Raw genomic sequence first — 17746 nt, forward strand, 5'->3', positions numbered from 1 at the left:
GAAAAAAAAGATATAAGAATTTTCAAAAGAAAGCTTTAGAAAATACTTTTTCAAGTAATATTTTAATCAGTACTTTTAAAACAGGTTAATATGAATAAAATTCTCTAAACTAGAAAGGTTTCTCTAAACTTGAACATACTGTAGACTGAGATGTCAGGCTATAAAATTCCCACTTGGGTATTTATTCTTCTGTATCCGGATATCTGAGCAGGAAGAGTATCCATGAGTCATCAGCACTACTCACTATTATGAGCTGACTCTGTGCCAAGCACGATGCCAGGTGCTTTACATTCATGATGCCAGGTGCTTTACATTCATTCAATTCTCATAACCAAACATGAAAAGCAGATGTAATTGCATTTATTGAGATAACAAAAATGAAGCACAAAGAAACGAAGCAATTTGCCCAAGGTTATAAGCTAAACAGGGGGATCTTTACATATGGCATATCAAGAATGGCTGAATAAACATCTTGGAAACAAGAATACCATATCGATTCTGTCTACTGTCTGTCTCCCCAGTGAGACTGAGCTTCTCAGATACAGAGATAATCTTTGTTGACTTTCTTTTGTATTTTTGTTGAAATGTAAGCCCATAAACTGCACAGTCCAGAGTGTACGTAGCCAACCAAATGTAACAGTAGGTAAGAGAAAGTCCCCTGAATTTAAGCAGGTTGCCTAAATATGAAAACTTGTACACCGGTAAGGTGGTTCATCTGATTTTCTTATTTTTAAACAGTAGTTAGCTATGTTTCCAAAGACGCTGCCTGGTTTGGAAAATGACATTAATTTGAATCTAAAAAAAGAAGCATATATTTTTCAATAATAACTTTCGTTTAAAAAAAGTTTGTTTTCTAGATGAAAAGAAAGTCACTTTGAAAGACAGCAAATTATTACTCTACTTGAGAATAAAAATTTAATACTCCAGCCCTGTCTGAGGACCTACCGCTTAAATTTAGGCTGCTATTCATTTTTCCATTTATTCATGGCACTATTACTGACATGGTTTGGCTGTGTCCCCACCCAAATTTCATCTTGAATTGTAGTTCCCATAATTCCCCATGTTGTGGGAGGGACCCAGTGGGATATAAGTGAATTATGGGGGTGGTTTTCCCCATACTGCTATCATGGTAGTGAGTGAGTCTCATAAGATGTGATGGTTTTATTGGAGTTTTCCCCTTTTGCTTTGTTCTCAATTCTCTCTTGTCTGCCACCATGTAAGACATGTAAGCCATTCCTTTCGCCTTCTGCTATGATTGTGAGGCCTCCCTAGCCATGTGAAACTGTGAGTCTATCAAACTTCTTTTTCTTTATAAATTACCCAGTCTTGGGTATGTCTTTATCAGCAGTGTGAAAATGGACTAATACAATTACTAAGTCCCTCTTTATGCTATTCTCTAAGTGCTGTAAAGATTAGGCCCGTGCACCATACTCCAAATCCATTCCCTTGTTAGGCAGGTAATTTCATCTATGTTGCTGGTTACAGCCCTTTAGGCAGTAGGTTGTTGGCAAATGTTTAACAGCTGGTACTGTTAAAAAAAAAAAAAAAAAAAAACAAGAACGAAAACCTGGATTTGTAGGCTTTGTTGATTTTTGTGGTGGGAATACTCCTAACACGGCTGATTTCATTGTGAGCATCAAGCATGATGTTGTAGAACTTGGATATGGGAAGAGATGCAGACAATCAGCTCGCGAAGTATGTATTCCTTTTACACAAGGGGTTCTCAAAGTGTAGTCCCTGGAGTACAAGATCTCCTGGAAACTTGTTAAAAATGCAAAATTTCGGGCCTAGCTAAGACCTACAGAATCAGAAACTAGGGGTGGTGCCCAACAACCTGTATTTTAACATATCTTTCAGGTGATTCCAACGCAGACTTTTGAAAACAACCATTCTACACTACTGTCTGTACGCTTGATGCTGTTAACAGCAGGTATGTCTACAAAAAGCCATGATCTTCTATTCGAATGTAAGAGATAAGATGAGAAAATGTGCATACTACTCTATTTCTACTGCTAAAAGAATAATTACTACATCTTGAATTTTCTTAAACACACTTGAAGCTATGTTAACTAGTGTCTTTTAACTTTGAACATAGTTGGCTATGTTTTCAAAGAGGCTGTCTGGTTTGGAAAATGACATTAGTTTGAATTTAAAGAAAGAAGCACATATTTTTTATTAATAACTTTTGTAAAAAATGTTTCCCCTTATCTAGATTAAAAGAAAGTCTTTTTGAAGGGCAACAAATGACCAGTCTAGACATAATTTCATAAAATAATTGTCTTTATACTGATTTATGTGAAACAATATTTGACATATAAAATAATTTTTTAACCAAAAATACCCTATAGAAATAATAACAATTAACAATATATTCATTACTTTACACTCATTTTATCAGATTCTCATTTTGGCTAAAATTAAAATCAATTTTCTTCATGTGGAGAATTAAACCAGGCAATTGAAATGTTGGCACGCAGGCTGGCCGCGGTGGCTCAGCCTGTAATCCCAGCCCTTTGGGGAGGCGACCCGAGACGGGCGGCAGTCAACGAGGTCGGGAGATTGGGACGCATCCTGGCTAACAGCGTAAATCGCCGTCTCTACTAAAAAAAAAAAATACCAAAAAACTAGCCAGGGGAGTGGCGGGCGCCTGTAGTCCCAGCTACTCGGGAGGCTGAGGCGGGAGAATGGCGTGAACCGGAGAGGCACGAGCTTGGCAGTGAGCTGAGATCCCACCACTGCAGACTCCCAGCCCTGGGTGAAGAGCGAGACTCCGTCTCAAAAAAAAAAAAAAAAAAAAAAAAAAAAAAAAAAAAAAAGAAATGATGCACCTTGAGGTAATAAAAATTATTTCCAAGTGCAAGACCCAATAATTATCATTAAACTAATGAAGAATTTAGAAAAACAATGTTTTACCAAAGTAAATTTTATGTAACAGAATTATGACAATAAAACTGAACTTAAGTGGAAACAAATCAAAATTTGAAAATGTACTTCACCCAGACAGAATATTTATTAGCCACTTACGGGACAGCTGATTGCAACACTGTTATTGATAGATTTTACTACAGGGGATGGAGAAGTACTATCTTTCATCAAAGATTTTACATTGTAGTAAAGGCCTGGCCCAGGACAGAGGTTACCTTGCTTGGCATTTTCTGGCATTTGAAAAAAGGTCAAAAAATTAGCTGTATCAGAGTTAAGAGTTAGGAAAAACTGCAAATTGAAGGTAAAGGAAAGGAGAGGATTAAGAGTAGATCCATTGCACCTGTGATGCCTTTCCATGACAGAAGGAATGCCATGGGAACACAGGTTCGGCTGAAGCAAATGAAATAACTCAGTTTTGAACATCCTGAATTTGTGATACCAGTAGCCATCATTGTTTATGGTTTGCCAAACATCATTGCAAATATTTCACATTTATCATGTCATACAATTTTTACCGTAATCTCACAAAAAGGAGACTATTATTTGTTATCCCCATTTGCCAGATGAGGCCCAGGGAGCTGAAGCAATCTAAGACGCACAGTTAGTTGATAACAGAGTCGGACTTGAATCAAGCCACACTATCTTCAGAGCAGCTGCTATTTCTATTATTTCAATTTGATTTTTGAGTGGTAATGACATTGAAATGGCTCAAAAATCAAATGGATATAAAATGGTATTCATGCAGAAGTCTTGTTTCTATTTCTTCTTGTCTATGTCTAGTTTTTCTTAGTGCAAATACATGAAATTATAAGTGCTCATATTTATCTCCTTCGATACTTGTTCTCCCTTACATTTCCTTCCTGTCTTCCTTCTTTTTTCTTCATTGCTTCCTTCCTTTCCTCCATTTTTATGTTAATTTTCTTAATGTAAACATAACATTCTATATTTAATATATTAATAAAATATACATATCTATATATCTGAATTCTTGGTAATTGTTGCCTCTTTTATTAAAAAATAAGGTCATAGCTTTTCTTGATTGGAAAATCAAGAAAATTTTTTGGTCATAAGCCAAAAGGCAATAATTAAATTAAAGCTATATTTGCTCTAGGCCTCACATTTTGTATCTCTATTAGATGATCTGCCAGCAGAAACATAGGCTTGCAGCTCCTAATAAAGAATATGCAACATAACAGTCCTTTGATAAATGTCATGAGATACACTCCATTCTTTATTAGGTGAAATGGCAATGAGCATAAACTCAAAAAACTCGTGATGGTAGGTCCTTGTTTGGATGTAATCACTTGGGCTTCTACAAAGTATTTAGAAATATTTTGGCATGTGTGATATGAATGCTAGCTTTAATAAGCCAAACCAAAAACCTTTACTATGGCTTCTGAGGGTTCTGTGCTGCAGCGTTACATAAAATAAATTAAAAAATAAATAAAACAATGAACCACAAATTTCTGAAATCTTTCTATGGGCCGAAACACATTGAGGCAAGAAAATTTAAGGCCTCATAATATCTAAAATCTTGGCACTAATTCATCACCATTTGGAGATAAAATAATATTGTATTCAACTTGGAAATCAACAATTATGTGTTTGTTTCCATGCTCCAAATATTCACAAGTGGTGGATATTAAATTCCATTCATGGCTACAAGTGGCATGTACTTTCCCAGAACTACTACGAAGCATCAAATAAGATGTGAAGTCTTTGGAAGCACATTGATACATACATATGAGATTACCAATAACATGCAGGCCAGTGTCTCCACTTTACGTCATAATCAATGCTTATTTATTTGTTGCCAAGTGTGCTTGACCTACAGATATGTTTTGTTCATCATATATAGTATTAAAAATGCACACGGATATCTAAAGGAGAGAAAATTTATATTAAAACCCCCCAGATTTCTGCCTTTTCCTGAAAACCAAGAGTCTGGCAAAACCTAAGTCCGTATTTTCCCCACAGAGAACTGAGTAGATGCATTCCTGTTTTGACAAATATTTACTATTGGTTCATTCCAGTCACAACCACTTATTTTATATTGCCAACATCAAGGCTATTTATAATAAAATAATACTTATGTAAAAAATTAGATCTTTTACAGAATAAAAGGGTGAGAGCATATTATTTTCTGGCACTTGACCTGTTTAATCATTTATGATACTTACCTGGAAAAACTGACTACTTAGGAGTTTGTGACCCCTTCTCTAAAGGGTGAATTTCTACATGTGAAAAAATTAACTAGCTAAATAGTCTGCAGGATGTTAGGGAATTGGTGTTGGGTTCCAACAGAGGGGCTCTGATAGTTAGTCTTATGCAATAAGGACTAAAAACTATACCCCACGACTACCACCCATTTCACGTCTCCAGTATATTATGAATATCATTAATCACTAGAAAACTTCCACAATGAATGGTCAAGATTCCCTATGACAACACTGTATGAATCCATTTGCTTATTCTGTGTAAGTTCCAAATGAGCTGGGGCTTTGTTCCTTAAAGCTCGGGATAGGTCTGGCACATAGTAAGTGCTCAATAAACCTGTGAGGCATGAATGGCAGCCTGAAGTCACTCACAGTGCTGGATATCTTCATTTGATTCTCTGGACCTCCCTTCCAACTTTCTTTACCCAACACTGAGTCCTGGGAGACTCATGTGCAAGCTACATTACTAGAGTCTATAGATTCCTTCTTTCCTGGCATGCAGTGTGGCCAGTGGGGAACACAGACAGGCGATTGTTGGGAGGAAAGAGAGTGAGGTTGTGTATTTCAAAAGCTGGTTGTTTCCATGGGAGCTTACTGCAAACCTCTAGTAAAGGTCCCAGCTTCTGGCAGGCAAGCCTCTCTACAAAGCCTTTACAGAGCGTGAGTTTCCATAACTGCTCCCTCCTCTTGATCCTTCAGGCAGATGGGTAGCAACACCTCCCTGCATCCCTTGTTTCCAGGTTACTGTACTATCCCAGTCACCTCTTTGGACATAGCAGTCCCCTTACAAATCCCTCCTCAAACTCTCCAGTTTGAGCATGCCCTCCGTTCCTGCCAGGTTTCTCACTAATACCCTCATCCTAAGACCTACTGGAGCCAACTTAGTCTCTCTCCTCCCCATAACAAAATAATACAGGAGACGCAGTTCTTCATTACACAATTTTTTTTTTCACCTTTACCAGTAACTGAGAGATCTTCACCTGTAAATGGCAGAAGCCGGGTGGGAGCCGGTGTCGTAGCTGGCACGAACACGCCCCCGATAGAGTTCTACCGCGATATGGTCCTTGTCACCCTTATATAGGAGGATGCCGCTGTCTTCATCTGTGGCAATCTAGTAGAAAGTAACCCTGGCATTACTAGGATGTGTAGGCAACCAGACGTATTTCATCAGAAAGAGACTGCTAAGTGAGGTGAAGAGGTTTTACTCTGGTTTATGTTTTCCGGATGGCTATGAGAAAATAATGCTGAAATTATTACTTGAAAGGTGACTTGTTCTTAAATTGCTTTGTTGCAAATAAATCCATAAAGAAACTTAAAAAGAACAAGAAGAAATCCTCAAGTAAACATGTTGGATGTGCTTAGAACTTTCTTTGCTGGAGATTTTGCTAAACCACTCCTTTTGCTCCTGTTATAAGCTTTATTTATAGCATCTGTGAAAATGACTACATTGTCAAAGATGGATTTTATATCCCATATTAAAAAAAACACAAATTTTCACAGTTATGCCATGTGGAGGGGAAATCTTTGTTTTATCCTGCTCTTTGGCCCATTTTGGCTTTTAAAGGATTAATTAGGTAAGTTAAGACTTAAGCCCCAACATCACTGTGTGGTTCTCAAAACAATTTGGTGGGGCAAACACTGGAAGGTAGGGACTCATACCTTCCAGGATTCTCCTCTTCCTGACTTCAGAAGGACCCCCTGTCCCTCACTAGAGTATCAGGGTAAACCAAAACAGGGGTGGCATTTACAGGAAGCTGACTAAAGTTATTTGAATTGAAAACATATTAAATGATTTTGCTTATCAGATAAAACAAATATGTAGACCTAATTTGTCCCATGTACACTATATTTATTATCCTTAATCTAGTGCAGCTTCTTGCTCAAAGGTACACAGTGCGTTGATGGAAAGACTTAAAATTTGAGTTTGTTAATTTCATGTCAAGTCTTCAAAGTTCTGGTAAAGAGTTAAAAGGTGCTGGTTGGCCAAGTGTGGTGGCTCACGCCTGTAATCCCAGCACTTTGGGAGGCTGAGGTGGGTAGATCACATGAGTTTAGAAGTTTGAGACCATCCTGGCCGACATGGTGAAACTCTGTCTCTACTAAAAATACAAAAAAATTAGCCAGACATGGTGGCACACGCCTGTCATCCCAGCTACTCGGGAGGCTGAGGCAGGAGAATCGCTTGAACCTGGGAGATGGAGGTTGCAGAGAGCCGATATCGTGCCACTGAACTCCAGCCTGGGTGACAGAGCAAGACTCCAGCCCCCCCCGCCCCCCCGCAAAAAAAGGTGCTGGCGGTTGAATCCAGGTGTTCTTTCTTGACTGCACCCTTCCTAGCTGCAGATTTCCTAGGAAAAGCCTCCGCCTGTGCACAGGCTGAACTGCAGAGCCATAAAAGCAAACGAATAAAATGTTTTTATCTGAGCACAAAATAAAGAGACATTTTTTTTTTTTTACTGTCTGCTTATCAAGTAATGAATAAATAAAAATACTTGGTTTTCATTTTGTCTTGAAAATACAAATGTTGAAGAGAATAATTACACTGTCCACACAAGGAGCATTTTCTGTTTTTAACTGTCTATTTAAGATATCCTGTCAATCATTCACAAGCTACCACAAATGTTTATTCTCTGAAGTTGAATTTTAAGATCAGATCAACTCTCTATAGAGAGAGATCTCTTACCTGAAGTGTGATGTTCGTCTGAGGCCGAACCTTGGCCGAAGGAATCTGAAGATAAGACTCTTTGTTTATAAAATTCACACTGACCAATTTTTCACACTTTTCTCCCTGATAGCCAGGCAAACACTGACATATTGGCTCATTTATTCTGACGATGCACTGAGCTCCATTCTGACAATCAAAATTATCACAGGGGCTGGTACGAGGGAGGACCATGGGCGGAGAAAACTCACAGAACAAGCCACTGAAGAATAAGGAGGAAAAAAAAATATGTTAATACGATTTTACTTAATTGCCAATCTGAATTGAGAGCCGTATGACCTAACTGTATACTATATATGTGCACTTCCTTGTTTTTCCAATTTTCAAGTATTCTTAACTATTAATCAAAATCATCACTGTGCTGTACAATAGATATTCCAAACTTACTCATCCTGTCTAAATGACACTTTGGGCCCTTTGACCAACACCTCCCCAAATACCATCCCTCTGTCCTCCTCCCTGGTAATCCTCATTCTACTCTTTGCTTCTATAACTTCTACTTTTTTGTCTTAAATTTTTTTTATTTTAATTTTTGTGGGTACCTAGTAAGTGTATATATTTATGGGGTACATGAGGTATTTTGATACAGGCATGTAATGCATAATAATCACATCATGTAAAACGGGGTATCCATCTCCTCAAGTATTTATCCTTGTGTTACAAACAATCCAGTTATACTCTTTTAGTTATTTTAAGATGTACAATTACGCTATTACTGACTATAGTCACCCTGTTGTGCTAGGTCTTACTGAACACTAGGTCTTACTCATTTCTGCTTTTACCTGTAACCTTCGGGGCATATGCACGTATAGCCGTTCACTGCATCCGTGCAGTGGGCTCCGTTTTTACATTTGTTGTCTTGGCAGTCATCAAAATCAATGTCGCAGTGCTCACCTATGTACCCTGGTGTGCAGTCACATCTGTTGGAACAAGCAGGTAATGGTTTCAAACCCAACTGAGCCAAAATAAGTAAACAATGCATTTTATCTAGACACATGGCACCATCTTTAAAATACTTATTTAGAATAGGCTCATAGATCCCCCACGTTAATGGATACCTAGAAAATTGAACTGTTTTGCAGTATATTCCATGTTCTATCACTGTGGTCTACCAGAGAAATAGTGATTTTTATCTCCTTGATGATAGTGAATATCCACAGTCCAAATAACAACAGGATAATTGTAGCAGGGTCACTCCCTCCCACTCCCTCTCCTCCCTCTTCCATCCTTTCTTTCTCCCCATTTTGTTTGCTTACGGTGCCTTATATTTTCAGTTTGGCCTAATTCATTTGCTCATTGAGATTATAGAAGTGCTATGTTGTAAAATGTACTGGAATATTAAACATATTTTAAAACATGATTAACATTTTTAATTTTACAATAGAGACTAGATACATCAGAACAAGGTATTATTTTAAGAAAAGCAAATATATTAATACCAAATACCCTAATTCACAATGAATCCAGATACTCATTATGGAAGAACAGGACTGATATAATGGGTTAGGATAGAAGAACTGGTAGAAAATTCATGGGGCTGATCCCATGGACAGTTTTCAGCCTGTTCACCATGGTGGTAAAGGGTCTTGGCTGCATTGAAGGTGAAGAACCGGGAGTAATAATACAGCTGACATTCACTGAGCACTTCCTCTGGCCCTGCTCTAACCATGTGGCATCTATGGATTCACTGAATCCTCTCCACAGTCCTGTGACATTGGTGGTATTATTTCGTCTGCTCTACAGGTGAGGAGACTAAGGAACAAAGAGGTGAAGCACTTTGCCCCCAACCACTCAACTTCTAAGTGCCACAGCCAGGAATCAAACTCAAACAATCTGACAAGAAAGCTTGTATCTCGAACCACTGCACTATGCTGTTGGATAATTAATTCCAGAGGCTCCCTTTAAACCTGTACTTCTCCAGTGCTGACCACTGGGATCTCTAGTTATGATACCAAGGATGCAGGACTTTATAGCTGCGTGGAGAAAGGCAGTGTGGCACGTGTAGCAGTTTTCAAACTGCATTGTGGACCTATAGGGGACCATGGAATCCCTACAGGTATGGCCATCAATGAGGAGGGGGCTTGTGGAAGCCTCCCTCTACCCTCCACCTTTTCCTCAACACTCTCCTGTTGTGATTTATCAGGCTTACACATTGGCTTCCAAGAGTGTTTTTGATTTAAGAGAGGGTTCACTGACTTTATCTATATATATACACACACACATACATATACATATATACATATATACACATAACTGCAAAGCCTGAATTCTTCACAGCTAAGTTACAGTTTCCTCATATATACACACATATATACACATGTACATATACACACACATACATGCATGTGTATGTGTATACATGTGTACATGTATATGTGTGTATATATATGTGTGTATATATGTATATGTGTACGTATATGTGTATATCTGAGTATATACATATGTGTATATATGAGAAAACCAAAACTTAGCTCTGCAGAATTCAGACTTTGCAGAATTCAGGCTTTACAGAACTGCATTTGTACCCTGGCTTCATTCTTAATTGTACCTTACGAACTTTATTTTATTCCAGATTTATTGAGGTATAACTGAAAAATAAAATCTTTATATTTTAAAGATGTACCTGGTGATGTTTTATACATACATACATTGTGAAATAATTACCACAGTCAAGCTAATTAACATATCCATCACCTCCCATAGTTACCCTTTTCCTTTTGTGGCGAAAATATTTCAGATCTGTTTTCTGGGCAAATTTCAAGTATATAATACAGTATTATTAACTATAGTGACCATGCTGTGATAGTAGGTTTCTAGAACTTATTCATCTTGTAACTGAAAATTTGTACCACTGACCAACATCTTCCCATTGTCCCTACCCCAATTCCTGGTAACCACCCTTCTACTCTCTTTTTCTATAAGTTTGACTTTTTAAAATTCCACATATAAGTGAGATCATCCGGTATTTGTCTTACCACGTCTGGCTTATTTCACTTAGCATAAAGTGTATATAATATTGACTAAATTACTTAATCTCTGTAAGTGTTCTTTTCCTCATCTTTAACATGTATATAATTCCACCTCACAGGTTTATTTAAAGATTAAATGCAACTATCTGTAAATTAATTAGTATAGTTTTTATATATACTGCATGTTCTATAAATGGCTGCTTTTAAAATAATTCTCTATATACATCTTTATAATTCTATAAAAGTTGTTATGGTTTAGTCTGTATTAATTATCCACTTTTCTATTTCAAAGCTATTAGAATTTGAAGTAAGGTTAATTAAAACCACCCAAGGGAATGTGGCATTACTGAATGCCAAAGGTTTTGTCTGAAAATGCAAAATCAGGATTTGAGAGTTGCTGGAGAGTGGATGAATTAAAACAAATGGGAGTATATAGCCTCTAAGAGTAGCAAACAGACTTTCAGCTCTGCATGTATGAATTAAGAAATCAAATGAGCTCACTGCATAAGCATGCTTGCTTTGCAGCTAGTTGGTTTTAATGCTAAATCATAACAAAGCAAAGTAAACAACAAGTCTGAAGTTAAATGGACTCTAAGTGGCCATATACATTCTCAAAGAGATGGACAAGGCCCGAGAAGAGAACTTCCATCAATGTTAATGTGAGCAGAGCTGTTGAAGTGCCAAGCATTAAAAGAAAGAAGAAATGCTTTGAAACACTCTGAATTATTTATCTGAAAAAAGAAATCAAAGTGAAAGATAAGAGAACCACACATCCACCATAGTGGCTGTCTAAGAGCTATTTTATATTCTCTTCTCTCCAAATACTACTTTTCAAGACCATTAGAGCTTGGAGTTACATTATGCCCAACATTTTTGTCTTTCTTTTGCTCCTCAGACTGAGTTTCAAAACAGAAAGAAAAAATTTAAATAAGAATTCCTTAGTTTGTATTATCAATAAAACCTATCACATTCCTTCAACTCTATTATCTGACAAGGAGGAAGAAGCAAAGAATACAAAATACGCTGTTTAGAAGCCCATGGCTGGCTATTTAAGATGCATGTTTGAAAACACCGGTTATGGCATATCATAGTCTAAAAATATCTCAAAGCAATTTGGGAGATTTATGAGGTATATAATAAAGCAATAAAAGTAAAACCAGCTCTGTTAGCTTAGTAATAAGAAAATGAAGTTGAAGTAACATAGTATAACTTGTCTAAACAACATTTGTCAGTAGAGATTTTCTTTAGCAGCTTCACATCATTTGATTTTTAAGTCTATTTTCTTTCTGCAGCTACCTTTCCCACAATGTACAATCATTTATAAGTCGGGAGTAACAGCACACACACTGACTTAACCTGTTTTCTGCTAACCTACATACACACAGCTATGAAATGAGCTCTCAAATTACAACTGAAAACAGTGGGTTTCCAAATTAGTTAGTCCATAGTGCAGCAAAATGCACTTTTAAGGGTGTCTAATCTATTTGATAGTGAGAGGAGATATTTAATTAAGGATTAGTCTTTTTACAGACAAACTCACTTTCTTTTAATAGTTTCAATTAAGTCTTACTAATACTTTATCTTATACTTACAATGCACAAAGTGCTGTGAAATCTGCTCAGCAGATGAGCAGTTCTGGAAAACTTTCCTTACTAGCTAATTTCTCTAAGAAATGATATTTATTATGTAAGTGATGTGTTTTCAATTTGCCAAATTAAATTGTGAGTGTATCATTGATATGAAGACTAAAAACAACTTACCTACAGTGTTTGGTTGAATAAAATATAATGTAAAGTTTTGTATAAAGTGAAAATGGAATAACACTGGGTTTTTGCCTAGGGTTGTAAACTAAAATATAATGCAAAATAGAATTAAATTTATTTTTTCCTTTTACGAAAGGACATTGTAGGGAATTAGCAGGTGCTACAACTATACCTACATATTCTGTTTGGATTTTAAACCAAATTAAAGCAAAAGCACACTGTCAAAAGAAAGCTTGAGAATAAATATTTAATTAGATTGATATTTGAAAAGCAGTGGAGATCTGGTGATTCTGACCCCAATCTCCCACTCAACTTAAAATATCTGATGATCTGTTTGGTAAGTATAAATATCTTAGCAATCCAGCTCAAATCCCATCTTCTCTTGTAAAATTCATCCTGACCTGTGTAATTGTTAATTCTCTGAATTCTATGGCAATTGAGCTTGGGTCATTTCACTAAGAAGATGAAATAAGTGAAGGTGAATAGCTATAAAGGACTACAAAATCATATTATTACCATATACTCTGGCCATGGCAGGCACTCAATAAATATTGCTTGAAGGAACAAATAATGCTGTTTGCTAGCTGTCCGATGAAAGCACAGCTCAACCCCTGTACCCGACTGTGTAATTTCTAAGAATCCAGCCTATTTGCTATACAATACCAGCTGTAATGTTAATAAACTCTAAAACTTCTTACAGGTAACACATAGTAGAAAAATCACCCAACTGGAAAGTATAAATCCTAGCTCTAGCTCTGCCAATAAATAATCTTAAGATCTCTGGACAGTCAACTAACCTCTCTGGGCCATGGTTTCCTCATGTTTAAATGAAGAATTTGGACTAGATGATCTCTAACTACTGCCAACTCTAACAAGAGAAGTGCTGTTGGAAGACCCTTACAATATTTCCGGATGGTGGCAAAGAAATCACATAGTTTGATAGCAAACATATTTCAGGAATATTGCTGGGGAGACAAAAAGAAGTGATTTTTGAAGTTCTCTGTTCACTTGAGGGAGTACGCTTAGCGGGATTATAATGCTTTGTCACCCCATGCAAAAAACATTTCAGTTGGAAGAGGCACTATCAATAATTACAGCGATCATCACAGGCATAGCCTGGGACTCCCTGGGGCAGCCTGAGATATATAGTCACTCTATCTTTCTCACCTTGGATAGTCAAATTATTGTTTCAGACCGTAACATCTTCAATTACATTAAAATCAAATTCTCTATTTTACCACAGACTTACCTTCAGACAAAGAAGCAACTAGAAGGTATTATAAATGTCAACAGATGGGCCTTTAAATAAACTCAAGTAAGCATTTTCAAAGGCTGCTCATTGCCATAGGTGACTTCACAAAAAAAAATCATGCATGAAAAGGAAACACTTTTTCATTTTCTTTAGTGTACTAAACAAAAAGTCTGGGGCCGGGCGCGGTGGCTCACGCCTTTAATCCCAGCACTTTGGGAGGCCGAGGCAGGCAGATCATGAGGTCAGGAGATCAGACCATCCTGGCTAACACGGTAAAACCCCGTCTCTACTAAAAATATAAAAAATTAGCCAGGCGAGGTGGCGGGCGCCTGTAAGTCCCAGCTACTCGGAAGGCTGAGGCAGGAGAATGGCCGGAACCCGGGAGGCGGAGCTTGCAGTGAGCCGAGATTGCGCCACTGCGCTCCAGCCTGGGCAACAGAGCGAGACTTCGCCTCAAAAAAAAAAAAAAAAAAAAAAAGTCCATTTTGTATATGGACATTTAAAAAACGTCATTGATACTAGTGAATAGGTCCCTTTAATCCCGAGCAGAGGTGTTGAAGCTAAGGATGGAGGAGAAGGGTTTCTAAAATAATGCGTCCCCTGCTCTGACCCTGAGCAAAAGGGCAGCTTTGGACTTACTTGAATCCCTTTGGAGTTAGGATGCACTTTGAGTCATGCTGGCAGGGGTTCAGGTCCTGGGCACAGAAGTCCAGCTTCTCCTCACACAACTCACCTGCAACATGGAAAACAGTGTTAGCTCACAGAAAAAGGTCAACAGGCTTCCTGCCAGCAGACTGTGTCACTGTCATGGGTCTTAGAGGTTAGGGCAGCTTGTGATTTAAAACAAAACAAAGCAAAAAACCCAAAACAAAAGCCACAAGGCATGGAACCAGATGGTCCATTATCCCGTTCTGGGTCTGCTGCTAAGTAGTGTTGTGGTTTTGGACAACAGGACTATTGCGATCTGTGACTAACATAAGCCCCTTCAGAATATACTATGGGAATCAGGAAAAGGAAATCTGAATGCTTTTCATTCCTGTTGTTTATTTTGGATTTTTTTCTTGATATATAGCATAGATACAAAGGATAAATACATTGCTAATGTTATTCACAAACTGAACCCACTCAGGTCACCAGTACCCACATCCAGAAACACACCATGTACCACACCCTAGAAACACACCATGTACCACACCCTAGAAACACACCATGTACCACACCCTAGAAACACACCATGTACCAACACCCTAGAAACACACCATGTACCAACACCCTAGAAACACACCATGTACCACACCCTAGAAACACACCATGTACCAACACCCTAGAAACACACCATGTACCAACACCCTAGAAACACACCATGTACCAACACCCTAGAAACACACCATGTACCACACCCTAGAAACACACCATGTACCACACCCTAGAAACACACCATGTACCAACACCCTAGAAACACACCATGTACCAACACCCTAGAAACACACCATGTACCAACACCCTAGAAACACACCATGTACCACACCCTAGAAGCCTTCCCCCGGGTCCCTGCAAAGAGGATCACTATCATGACAAGACCATAGGCTAGCTGTGACTGTTTTTGAGCTTGACATAAATGAAATCATTCCATATGTACCCTTTTATGCCTGGCTTATTCCACAGTTTTATGTTTGAAAAAAATATTCTCAAATCTTCATAGTCTCTGGTTTTAAAAGTCTCAAAGAAAAACACTTTGTTTTCTTCTTATGAATCATTGCCACAGCTCAACAGAATGCTTCTTAGAGTCACATCCTCTGACACAAAAAGAAAAAAATAAAAGGAGACTCAATCCAGAGAGAGAGAACATATATTTTTTCCATGAAAGTCACCTAACTCGGCCGGGCACAGTGGCTCAAGCCTGTAATCCCAGTACTTTGGGAGGCCGAGATGGGCGGATCACGAGGTCAGGAGATCGAGACCATCCTGGCTAACACGGTGAAACCCCGTCTCTACTAAAAAAAAATACAAAAAACTAGCCGGGCGAGGTTGGTGGGCGCCTGTAGTCCCAGCTACTCGGGAGGCTGAGGCAGGAGAATGGCGTGAACCCGGGAGGTGGAGCTTGCAGTGAGCTGAGATCTGGCCACTGCACTCCAGCCTGGGCGACAGAGCCAGACTCCGTCTCAAAAAAAAAAAAAAAAAAAAAAAAAAAGAAAGTTACCTAACTCATGAAATAGAACTTCTATCAACAAATGAGAGCTGAAGGCATAACCACGCAGATTCTAGGTATTCTTTGTTGAATCACATGACTGATAATTTCTTTAGAAAATTTCTTCTGATACAAATAACATGGTTATTATTTCAGATACATTAGACCAAATGTAATTTTCATTTAAAAGACTTTCCCAATTGCTGTGAAAGTATTAAGGTGACTGGAAAGGTATTCAAATACATAATATATATTAACTTATATAATACATTTTAAGTTATTTTTACCTTTTCTACTTCTACTTTCAAATTGTTTTCTATGAAATAAATAGACAAATAAAGTGACACATCTATAGGCAGCTGTTCATTTCCAGGAAACTACTAAAACTGTCATTTGTAACAGCATCGGTAAAAATTTCAGGAGTGTGAACCTTGTAACAGCACCGCTTTGTTACAAGATGATCCTTTTAAAGTAATACTCAGCTAGTTGGCAGAAATCATTGCTTGACAACTAAATGTGGCATATTATTTAGACTTCAAGGGTCTTTTCCCAGGATGCAAATTAATAAATGTATTCATCTAGTTATTACATCAATCTGGTGTAGGATATTAGTTTTTATCTGTCTCTTAAAAAGAACTAATTGCACGGAAAGTCTCATATATTGCTTCTATAAGTTTTCAGGGATCTGAAAGATTTTTAGCAACATATGCATGATGAATGATTTTTAAACACATTTATTTAAAGGCTTGCGATTTCAGTTAGTATTACTCTAAGTTGGATACCTTGATGAAATGCATTCATCATATTTTATCAGCCTACTATGATGAAATCACTTACAGTTTCTAACCAAATCTATCTGATGGAGATATACGCTATTTATAGTAGTATCTATCCAAGATAAAAACTGATGGTAAAGAAGGACCATTTGAGATACATAATAAATGCCATTTTATGTACTTTTCACTTTATGCCTAAATAAGACATTGTTTCAAAATTATAATAAAGGGACATGTTTTATTCCTTATTTACTCTGACACAATCCAACCCAATCCATCCAATCTAAGTCACAGTCCATAAGGATTTACTACATGATGTTGTGCTAGAGGCCGGGGCTACAAGGATGAATGTAATGGGCTCTGCTCCTAATCAGTTCTCAATCTACCAGCAGAGAAAGTCTTGAGCTAGGGACAGAACAGAGAAAATGAATTTCATCTCTAAAAAAATAAAACTGAGAGTTGACCCTTGTCTACAAGGAAGACTCCATAGACTTGATAATGGAAAGAAGTGAACAAGGACAAAGTTCCAAGAAACTGTTAGCTAACCAGATTGTTAAATCTCTAATCAACAGCTTTAGACTAAGCATGCCAACTTGAACATAAAAACCACACCAATGTCAAGTATTCTTTATCTCTATAAGAGTCACAAAATAGCAATAATCATTATTGAGATTGTATACGATACTTCTTTGTGATCATTACATAGCTATACACCTGACTTTAGTAAGATAAGTTGATGACTTCAAAAATGATTTGATTTTTGGCCAGATGCAGTGGCTCAAGCCTGTAATCCCAGCACTTAGGAGGCTGAGGCAAGTGGATTGCCTGAGATCAGAAGTTCGAGACCAGCCTGGCCAACATAGTGAAACCCCGTCTCTACTAAAAATACAAAAATTAGCTAGGTGTGGTGGTGGGCGCCGGTAATCCCAGCTACT

General features: G+C 37.7%; 1 protein-coding gene across 2 annotated transcripts in view; it reads right to left on the reverse strand.

Moving 5' to 3' along the window:
• The window catches only part of SLIT2 (slit guidance ligand 2), a 388117-nt gene that overhangs the window by 22159 nt on the left and 348212 nt on the right, over window positions 1-17746 (reverse strand). For both annotated transcript variants that reach the window (XM_017866816.1, XM_017866814.1), the window contains 4 exons: window positions 14487-14580; window positions 8646-8783; window positions 7825-8065; window positions 6122-6252 (listed from right to left, as the gene is read on the reverse strand). In XM_017866816.1, the coding sequence (XP_017722305.1) occupies window positions 6122-6252; window positions 7825-8065; window positions 8646-8783; window positions 14487-14580 (604 nt within the window). The remainder of the gene's footprint in view (window positions 1-6121; window positions 6253-7824; window positions 8066-8645; window positions 8784-14486; window positions 14581-17746) is intronic.

The sequence above is a fragment of the Rhinopithecus bieti genome, unplaced genomic scaffold, assembly GCF_001698545.2.
Source record: "Rhinopithecus bieti isolate Rb0 unplaced genomic scaffold, ASM169854v2 scaffold_1599, whole genome shotgun sequence".
Taxonomy (NCBI): Eukaryota; Metazoa; Chordata; class Mammalia; order Primates; family Cercopithecidae; genus Rhinopithecus; species Rhinopithecus bieti.